The sequence below is a fragment of the Phytophthora cinnamomi genome, assembly GCF_018691715.1.
Source record: "Phytophthora cinnamomi strain GKB4 chromosome Unknown Contig33, whole genome shotgun sequence".
NCBI classification, from domain to species: domain Eukaryota; phylum Oomycota; class Peronosporomycetes; order Peronosporales; family Peronosporaceae; genus Phytophthora; species Phytophthora cinnamomi.
Window position 1 is genome coordinate 1,393,797 of NW_027150966.1, and position 10,114 is coordinate 1,403,910.

Here is a 10,114-nt window from a genome sequence, read left to right on the forward strand (position 1 = left end):
CCCCACTGGCGGTCCGTCTAGCGATCCCCGATATCGTCAGTTCATGGTGTTATTTGAATCACAAGGACTTGAAAAGTGGATTCCCATGCGACAGAGGCGAAATCCCACCGAGAAATAATACAAAAGATCCGATATTTCGCGCCAAGCCGTTGTCGCCGCGGTACAAAGTACTCTCCGTCACGGCTTGCGCCGCTGGCGCGTCTCTCGAAACTGCCGGTTTACCCACGTTCCTGCCACCGTAGACGGCCCACCCACAATCGGTCGGGGGGAGGACCGCCAATTTGCAACGCGCGCATAGTGGCCGAGTGGCAGCAGATCTTTGTGGTCGCAAGGCGCAAAACCGCGAAGCGACCCGAGCAGCTTCAAGGAAAGAGGGCGCCGTACACAACAACGCAGCTCCATCAACTTCAAGAAAACTGCGGTGGTCGATGACGGTATGGGTCGACGCCGTCCCGCAATCTCAAACAAAAAAGGAAACAGAATTTGAATCCACCCCAGGTGCGGCGGCGAGCAGACGATTGCATACAAGCAGAGGCTCGTCGTCGCGCAGTGTCGAAACGCCGCGATGGAGGTCAGCTCATCGTAGCTAGCCTGGCATCAGAGGGAGTCAGGTGATGGTTTCGGTCGCCATGGCTGAGGTAGTCCATGAATGGCTGGACAGACGATCGAGTGTTACACCTGCTGCCGCTCCTGAATGTTTACTCGAGTCGAGGTGTTCAACACTCGGTCACCACGGATAATAAACCTACCGAAGTCTCCTATGCCCCTCTGAGTGCTTGTTATTGTGGGCTTTGCACTGGTGGGTTGCGCTTCCAACGCCTCACAGGCAGTGACCGCACAACTGCCGGCCTTGAATCATCCGCCTTGAACTAACCTCAACGGCCCAGCATGTAGCCATGCGTACAGACCTATCAGATAAAAGCGTTTCCTCCGCCCTCTCTCGATCACGACAGCAACACCACGATCTTCACACGGCGAACCATGCCTCGCGTGTCTACCAACGAAGGGTGTACGTCGAGCTGGAGTATTGGCACTAACTAGCACTTCAACGGTCGACATCACCAAGTATGACAATTGAATTATGCAGGCTACGAGCAGAGCTAAAATCACCTGCTACGGCTCGTACGGGAAAGCATCCATGTACTCGACGGTCTCGGCCCAGCGGAAGTGGTTGTCGTCGAGAACAGCGTGACGACGCGATCGACGAACCCCTGTCCAGACTCCTACGATCAGCAGTAGTGTCACACAGGAGATCGATGTTAGCATCGACAACTTCATCGTCCAGAGCTGTTCGTCCGAGGTCTGCCAGTGGTGCGGCACGAACATCGGATGCTCGAAACCGGGCTGTGCGATAGCCGAAGCGACTGCACTGCGGAATACAGGTTTCGGTTCAGGCTCAGGGGCACCACTCTCCCACGCAGCTTCTACGACCGATGTAGGTTTCTCTTCATGTTGGTTCTGCAACACATTCTCTTGCGGGGAGGTTTCTGCCAGCCGTGGGTCATCGGGCAACTGCACAGCGATCTCAGTTTCAGGCGCACTCGTCTGGATCGGCGCCCCTTTCTCGACGAAGTCTCTCATGACGATGGCCCCCAACGCGTCCGCCGCTTCCTCCACGATTCCCTCTTCCAGTTCTTGTTTCTCCTCTTCGGTAAGCCGCGGCCCGCTACCCGTCGACGCTGGGATGATCACCACGATCTCATTGTCCACGACCTCCTGCTGATTCTCGTCGTCCGACTCACTCACTACAATGTCAATCTCCAACGAGCCCCCGTGGCTAGGCAAAGTGTCCAGTGCCGTCTTAAGCTCTTCCTCCATCTTGTTCAGCTCCTTCTCCGCCTCCGCTTCTTCCTCAAAGAGACGATCGACTTTGTCGGTCAACGAAGCATCCGTCACCTGCGGGATCTGCTCCACCTGGGGCGGCGACAGGACTTGGTCCACGACAATTGCATCCAGTGCATCGGCCACTTCACTCTCAATCTCGTCCTTGATCTCATCTTTCTCTTCCTTCGAAAGCCTCGGACCGGACCCAGCGGGGATAGCCACGACGATCTCGTCGTCGATCGATAGCCCCGACCCGCTTGATGTGCCGTCGGACTCATCGACGACCACGTCGATCTCCATAGCGCCACTGGCACTAGACAGTTGGTTCATGACATTGTCCAGCTGGTTGTCGAGCTCGATCAACGTGTTGATGACTTGGGCCTCCGCCTGGATGAAGAGTTCGGCGTCGTTGAGGCTGCCGCTGGGCTGGAACGTGTCGATCGCGACGCCGTTCACGTCGATTTCAGCTGCCCCGGAGGGATTGGAGAGGCCGACAAGCAGCAACGCGCCGAGAAGCGTCGATGCCATGCTGGACTTGCCACGGCTGGTTAGTTGATGCAGAATGGAATGACACGGTCCAGATATCGATCTACGACCTTTCGAGCGCAAGATCCATGATCGTACTTTAGGTGGGTCGAATCCTAACTCCGGAGTGTTGGTCGATTAGTTGAAGTTCGAATCGTAAGTCCGGAGTGTTGGTCAAACAGTTGAAGTTTTTTATCGAGAGTGAACCTTCAGTCAGTGCGACTACTACTAAAAATAAGGCTCTTCCTAGTCACTACGCAAGCACGCTTGCTGCCTCGTCATGACTAGCCGTCGCGTGTTCCCTCTGACTGTGGACGCTTCTTCGTCCGCAACGAATCGCTCGCAGCCGCCTCCGCCGAAAAGCCCTTCGCACCGTACACCGGTCGGAAATGGCGCTGGCAATGAGCTGGCTCGGCCTCCAACTGGAGGCTCCGTTGGCTACGTGGGCTTTGATCGGCTCATGATGATGCGCCAAGTAAATGCAGCCGCGGCGCCATTGGCGGCCAGTCAAGCGGCTAGTGGAGATGAAGCATCGGCAGCGGTGAATCATCGCCAGCGCATGGCTGCCGAGCAGCAACGACGACTGGAGATTTCGTTGATGACGAAGGAAGATTATACAGGGACCCCGGAAGGACAGGAGAGGCTGCAGCGACAGGAGGAGAGGTCTCGTATGCGAGAGGAGGAGTTACTGGTGCTAAGGCTTGTGGAGGCTGAGAGAGAGGCTGCACGTAAGCTGCAACGTGAGAAAGAGTTGGAAGAGGAGAGGCGAGTCAAAGAACAGTATTTAGCCAAGATTAGAGCTCAACGGGAGCAGCAAGAACGAGAAGCGAGGGAGAAAGAGGCGGCAAGGAAGGCGGAGATGGAGAAGAGGATGAAAGCGCTCAAAGAGGCAGCAGATGCCAAGGCACGGGCAGAATTTGCTGAACGACAGCATGCTATTGAAGCGGAAGCTCGGCTCGAACGTGAAAAACACCTTATCGAGGTTGAAAATGCGCATATGCAAGTAGAGGACGTACTGGGTCATTCAATGCAGCAGGAAATGCTAGAGGAACGTGAACGACAGAGACAAATTGCTGCAGAACAGGAAGAGTGGCGCCTGTTCCAGGAGAGGGAGGAGGAAAAACAACGAGAAGCCACTCAATTGCGTCGGGCCGCAATGGCGCAGCAGTATGAACAGGACAAACAACGCCGTATACAGATCCACAAATTGCAGAGGGAGCGTGCTGCTCAACAGGCCGAACGTAAAGAAATTTTAAACCGGCAAGTTCAAGAGCTCCCCATTCAACAAACCGAAGGCAAAGGGCCAACTGAGGCTTCATCTCTGATCTCAGAGGATCGTACCCCCGATCGAGTGGATCGGCAAAGTCAACTCGCATCTTTGGCGCCTTTAGATACCGCTAACGTAGATGAGATGCACGACCTGAGTGTGGATCCAAGTGTGATGGTAGCAGCCACAGAAGAATCAACAGCGATACCAACATCTGATCAAGATAAAAAAGAATTGCCCAAAGAAACTTTTCCGACTGATGTTGAGAAATTGAGCGACGAAATTATGGCTGTCGAACCCTGTGCTAGCGAAGACGGTAAAGATATTCTGCATACGCCACCGTTACCTGACGATTCAAGCTCGGAAAGCACTGAAACCCTAGCTACAAACTCACAGGAAACCGAGCATTTGAATAGTACAGAAGCGAACAAAACCTCAAGCGAAGGGAATGAATCTGTCAACGCTATATCCAAAGAGGAATTTGTCGAACTCGAGAAACGGGAACATTGTCAACCAGTTTGGAGTATTTCCGTTGCCCGAGAGAAGGGGTTTGTACCTTTCGCGCAAGTCCTTAGCGTGGCGATGGACTCACCAGCGATGGAGGCAACACTTCAAAGCGGAGATTTGTTGGTCGACTTTGGGGGGATCGTCAGCAGCACACCTAAGTGCCTGATATCGATGGCCGAGTGCGTTCAGAAAAGCGTGAACAATTCCATTCCTGTCGTTCTATTCCGTCCTGTACAAACACAAGAGGATCGCTTTCAGGAATTGCGGGTATCGCTGTGCCCGCGGAAGTGGAAGGGCAAGGGGCTTCTAGGCTGTCAGCTCAGCCCATTTAAATGGACCGACGAGGAAGTATTGCCACAGCCAAGTGATAACGAAATCCGAACTGCATCTGCAGATGAAGCACCCAGCACTGACGAGGGCGCAAGTTCACTAGTAGTGTATGATATCGTGGCTGGGTCCGTTGCGGATCAGGCTGGGCTCCTAAACGGCGATATATTAGCTGGATGTGAGGGTGTGACGATCGTCTTGAGTGTAGCTACCCTTTCAGAAGTGGTTAGCCATATCCAGGCTTCACGATCTGCTGGATTACCGGTCCAGCTGGACATGAACCGATGGATTGCAGAAGATCAATGTTACCGATCTCTACGTATTACGCTGCCGTTGACTCAGGATTCAAGCCCTCTTGGGTTTTCATTAACTTCGTTCGCAGAATACTACAACTACTACTCTAACAGGGAAGCGGCTGCTTCAGCGTGCGAGGAGTGCTATTATACATCCTTGACTACTGCGTTGCATGCTGCTGCGCTCAGTGGCCATGTGAATTGTTTGGAAGTTCTTCTAACCTCACTGCAAAATGGAGATGGAGGTGGATATTCTGTCACCGACTACTTGGATTGGCGAGACGAAGACGGTCGAACACCACTATTCTATGCTTGTTATGCGGGCCAACTTGAATCCGTGCGCTACCTCGTACAAACTATGGGGTCGACTGGAAATGAACAGCAGCCAACAATTGGAGCCGATTTGTACGGGGACACTGTTCTGCATGCTGCGACGACAAGCGGGAACGTCGCCGTGATTTCCTTCTTGCTAGAAAGTGGCTGTGTCAAAGTGGACGATAGAAACCACACGCGCCTGACTTGTGCACACGTAGCGCCGAATGTGGAGACTCTCGCTTTCCTTGGCGAGGAATTTGCAGCAGATCTTTTAGCTACGGATGCTGAAGAGCGCATGCCATTGGCGTACGCATGCCTACGGAATGATGTTGACAGCATTCAGTATTTATGCAAGAAGCACCCCGATTTCGTGGACTACGCTGACGTCCATGGCAATACCCCGTTGCATGTTGCGGCGTGGATGGGGCTGCAAGAAGCCACTGAAGTGCTCGTTTGCTCGCTTCCATATATCGCGCTGTATATCACGAATGAAAATGGCCAAAATGCAGCGGAGTTGGCCCGGTCAAGTGGGATGGAGGATGTTGCTGCTTTCCTAGATAGCGTTATTGCGGCTGCAGACTCGTGTGTATCGTGAGATCATCGTCGGCACTACTTTAGAGACGTTTTTTGTAGGGACGGGTAATTACTTCATCTACTGTTTGAACAAAAGATAACAACTACACATAGCGTAACTTGAGCTAAGTTTAGGAAGATATATAATATATCAAAAAGTAAGATAAGTGAACGATCATGTTATGATAGTTCACTTATCTTACTTCTTATGCCGATCGGCTGTCTAGATACTGCCAGAAAGGATAAGCATGACTTCCAATCGAGAGGATCTTTTGGTAAAACAATATGCAGCAGGTGCACGAATGCCTCAAACAGCTTTGGGCTGTGCTCAGTCGAAGATCGGAATGAGGGGCGTGTGGGAGGGCCACCATCGGTCAAATGCTCGTCTTCCTCAGCTGTGGTGTGTCGTTTAGTTGAGTTACTGCTTCGTGCGGCAGCGTTTTTGAAAGATGACCCCTCTGAAGATTTTCGCACTTGAATAACGTCCAGCAGTGCTCGACCCCAGTGCACTTCCATGTCGATTCTTCAAAGGGACTGACCAACAGATCTTCGTAAGCGCGAGTGCAAACTTTGAGGGCGAGACGAGAAAACTCGTGGTTTTGGAGCACCTATGTAAACGCCTCCAAGCTCAGGGAAAAGAGTTCACAGGCCCGGAAAGTGGTCACAGTGTAAGCACCAAATACGATTCCCTAGCAGTCCACGCTCCCCAAAGTAGCTACCGCCACTGAGTCCAACTGGTCGGTCCAGCAACGAGGTGCTTTGTATATTCAACCTTTTGTGACAAAATACATGGCGCGCACCATCCTTCCTTCGGTAATAACGTTTCGTTGCGTGAATACGCCTCGAAGTGTAGGTGTTCAGCAAGAGAGAGCGAAAAGGCTTCGGTTTTTGCGTTCACGTCGCCACATAGTGGCGCGATGACTCTCGTAACAAACCAATTGAGTGGAATCTTCGATGCGTGCAACACACAAGCTGAGCGAATTTCATGAGGCATGTCTGCTAAGAGTTCATCATAGTTTAAGCCAGCGTGAGAGGCCCAGAGTGTTGCCATGAAGTTGAACGTACGTGCTTTAAGGTTGTTACTGACCCGCACACGCTCTAAGAATATGTTAGCTGCGCTGTGATTCTTGCGAACCACCACCTCAAGACTACTACGCGATATGAAGAGGCTCGCAAGCTCACCGATTACGAACGACATCGTGAGCAAACCGGCCATGAAAATTTGAAATGCGTATGCTGACTCAGTCTCAGGTGCAATGTTGCGTGCTTTCTTGACGAATGTTGTAGTCGCGAAGAAAAGACCACGTAGAAAGCGGAGCGTGAGTTGCGCTGACGATGGATCTTGTGGATTTGACATTCCAGCGCTTTAGACGGAAGCCACGATTCCCATTCGGATCCAAATCCAATTTCCACCGCCACTCGAAGGTAAGCACACGCGGCCCAGTCGATTACAAGCAGATAGAGAAAGCAAACATGTCCAAACTTGGTGAGCTCGTTGGCTACTGAGCTCCGACTTAACTCGTCTAGATACCCCGCGACATTCAAAATCTTGGTGCAACGCAACAACTTTATCTGCGGGCCGCAGTTGAAGACCGTCAGTAGACCGTAAAAGGGAATTGCAGCTATCAAATTATAAGCCATGCGTTTCATTTTGTACACGTTGCCTGAACTTTACTCGTAGAGCTCCATGGTAGCATTGGATTCCTGCACTTGCCAACTGAACAAATGTCTACGACGAACGCGATTTCACAAATGAGACCGAAACTTTTTAGGATTGTCGTCATGACAGAAAGTCGGTCCATGGCGTCCATCGTCAGTTGGTAAGGAGTTATAATAGCGACGTATACTGTGCAAACTGTCATGAATCGAAGCCAGAAAGTGTGGAAGGTGCTCTGTGCAGGAACCCCACGGATCATGGGATACAGAGAATGCGAGAGAATTTTGTCCAGTAAATTCTTGGAAAAAATAAACAAATGGGAGGCAGTGAAGGTTCACACGCAGATCAAACGTTCGAGCCATACGATCGTGATGGAGTTTCTCGCTAAGCCGTTCGGCACGCTCATTCAGCACGTCCTCGTGTGATAGAACCAATCCAGAGGCAGTAATCAGCGATTGCTCTTGCTCTTCACGTGCCTGTTGTAGCAACCGATACTTCTCCTGGTGGATACTGGCAACCCGCAACACCTTTTGCTTCCACATAGGGTACCTGGCAAAAAACGAGCTCCATTGACTCACGCGATAGTTTGTATAGAATACAAGACGTTTGAGCCTGGACGTACACGGTGCGTACGCCATTAGTGAAAAGACCGTTCTCGCCGAAATAGTCGCCGTCTGTGAGCTCATTAACCCCTCCAAACCGGAGTGCTGCATAATGCAGCTTAGACCTTTCTATTAAGCTGCATTATGCAGCGTAATGTCCAAATTATCTTGATGTTTGTATGTGAAAAAAAATCACAGACTGGCTGGGAGGACGTCGTGCAACCGGATACGCATGAATACATGCAAACGCCATACGAGCCAGTTGTGAACACGAGTAGCTATCCCGGCCTTCGGCAAGGATACTCAGGAGCAAGTACCGATGCGTGGAGGCGTGGCGAATCACCCCTGGCTTTGTTTTTTTCATGCCCGTTCCTTTGTGGTAGCACATTGCAGTGTGCACTAACGAGTATCGCAAGGAGATGATACCTCAACGCGTGGATGAAGCACTACGAAGATACAAGAAAAGGCGCCGAGCTCACGCTTCTCTACCAAAGAAAACCCGACGAGACATTCTTCATGACTTGCAAAACGAGAAGACTATCCTGCCACACGAGATCTGTCGGTTCTTTGGATTACTCATCGCACGCGTGATTATGCCTAATCGCGAGAAGCTCGCAAACCACTGGAAAACCACGGATGAAGGTGGCATTCCCCGCGGCACCTTTGGAGCCTTTCTAAGTCGAGATCGGTTTCAGCAGATGTCCCGTAACCTGCACTTCAACCCCAACAACCACGTGCAAGCTAAGCGAGACAGGGCTTGGAAGATCCGAAAGCTGGTGGACGTGCTCCAGACCACGTTTGAACGCGGGTATGTCGCCCCCGCGTATCTCGCTTTTGACGAAGCTATTTTGCCCAGCCGCAGCTCGTTCAACAAGATGCGCGTGTATCTAAAGGACAAGCCCCACAAGTGGGGCACGAAACTCTTCATGCTGTGCAGTGCGGTGACGGCGTACTGCATACGGTGAGTTTTTTTTGGACCCAAAGTGTTGCTATGCAGCATTATGCAGTTTAACACTGACAATTTTTCAATTCTTATGCTGCATCTATCCAGGTTCGAAGTGTACTGTGGCAAGAAACAACACGCTAGCGACGCCCATAAGCCCGACATGAAGCCCGGACCTGCAGCAGTAGTGCGCAATTTGTTGGCAGTGTTTGGTCCAGGATCCAATCAACGTGGCATGCGTTTGGGGGTCGTGGATAGATTCTACACATCGGTCGCGTTGGCGATACAGCTCCTACTGATGGGGTTCTATTGCGTGGGCACGATCATGACAAACAGAGTTGGCTACTGCAAAGATGTCATTGAAAAAAAGAAGAATCGACCAAAAGATATTGATCGGGGGACCAACAAAATAGACAAGTCAATGCTCGTTCCCGGCATGACCGCGATATCCTGGTGGGATTCAAGGCCTGTACACTTCCTAAGTACTGGTGGGAGTCTGGAGCTAGATCGAGTAGTGCGACGTGACGCGTCTGGCGAGCAGCATGAAGTTCCCTGCCCCCGCGTGATCAAAGACTACCATGCTTGCATGGGGGGCGTGGACGTTCATGATCAGCTTCGCCTACAGCGCTACTCGTTGCAGCGTGCAGTCCGCTTCCAAAAGTACTACAAGTCGCTTGCCCTTGGGCTGATCGATATGGCGATTGTGAATGGGTACATTATTCACAAGCAGTTCTACAAGGACAAGGAAGAAAAACCATTGTCGCACGTCGCCTACATGAAGACATTGCATTTGCAGTTGTGCCAGCTTCAAGCGTCTGACATGTACGAGGGCAATGAGTTTGGCGTGCAGCCAGTAGCTACAGCGGAACAACCCCAGCCACTGCGATCTAGCAATGGTGAGAGTGAGCACACCGTCAGGCAGCTGCAGTGTTTTCGAAACCAAACGACCCAGAACAAGCGATATCGATATGCGTGCAAGGTGTGCTTCATTGAAGGAAGGGAAGGAGCGCGCCAAGACTTCCACGTACTACTGCTCCCGGTGCAACAAGGAGGGCCCCATCTTTCTGTGCCTACGCGCACACCGCAAGGTTCGTGGAGTTGCCGTAACATGCTGGGATATTTGGCACCGTGACTGGAAAAATGGCCGCTTGATTCCGCCGGAGAGAGCTGGTCGGATTCGTATGCGCGTGCGAGGGCCTCAAATGCCCCAAGACTCGTCTGCCGGTGAGCAAACGCCTACACCAAGAAAAAAGCGGAGAACACATGCACCTTCGGACGATA

General features: G+C 51.8%; 2 protein-coding genes across 2 annotated transcripts; one reads left to right on the forward strand and one right to left on the reverse strand.

Annotated features, from left to right (window-relative positions):
* Positions 1 to 1,113: 1,113 nt before the first annotated feature.
* IUM83_04525 (uncharacterized protein) lies at positions 1,114 to 2,352 on the reverse strand (the record flags this gene model as incomplete). Its single annotated transcript, XM_067928611.1, has 1 exon — positions 1,114 to 2,352. One exon carries the CDS (start codon positions 2,350 to 2,352, stop codon positions 1,114 to 1,116), a length of 1,239 nt encoding a protein of 412 aa, XP_067792777.1.
* Positions 2,353 to 2,629: 277 nt separating this feature from the next.
* On the forward strand, positions 2,630 to 9,132 carry IUM83_04526 (uncharacterized protein; the record flags this gene model as incomplete). Its single annotated transcript, XM_067928612.1, has 4 exons — positions 2,630 to 3,516; positions 8,828 to 8,851; positions 8,942 to 9,040; positions 9,123 to 9,132. The coding sequence occupies 4 exons, from the start codon at positions 2,630 to 2,632 to the stop codon at positions 9,130 to 9,132; spliced, it is 1,020 nt and encodes a 339-aa protein (XP_067792599.1).
* Between the last annotated feature and the right edge of the window lie 982 nt (positions 9,133 to 10,114).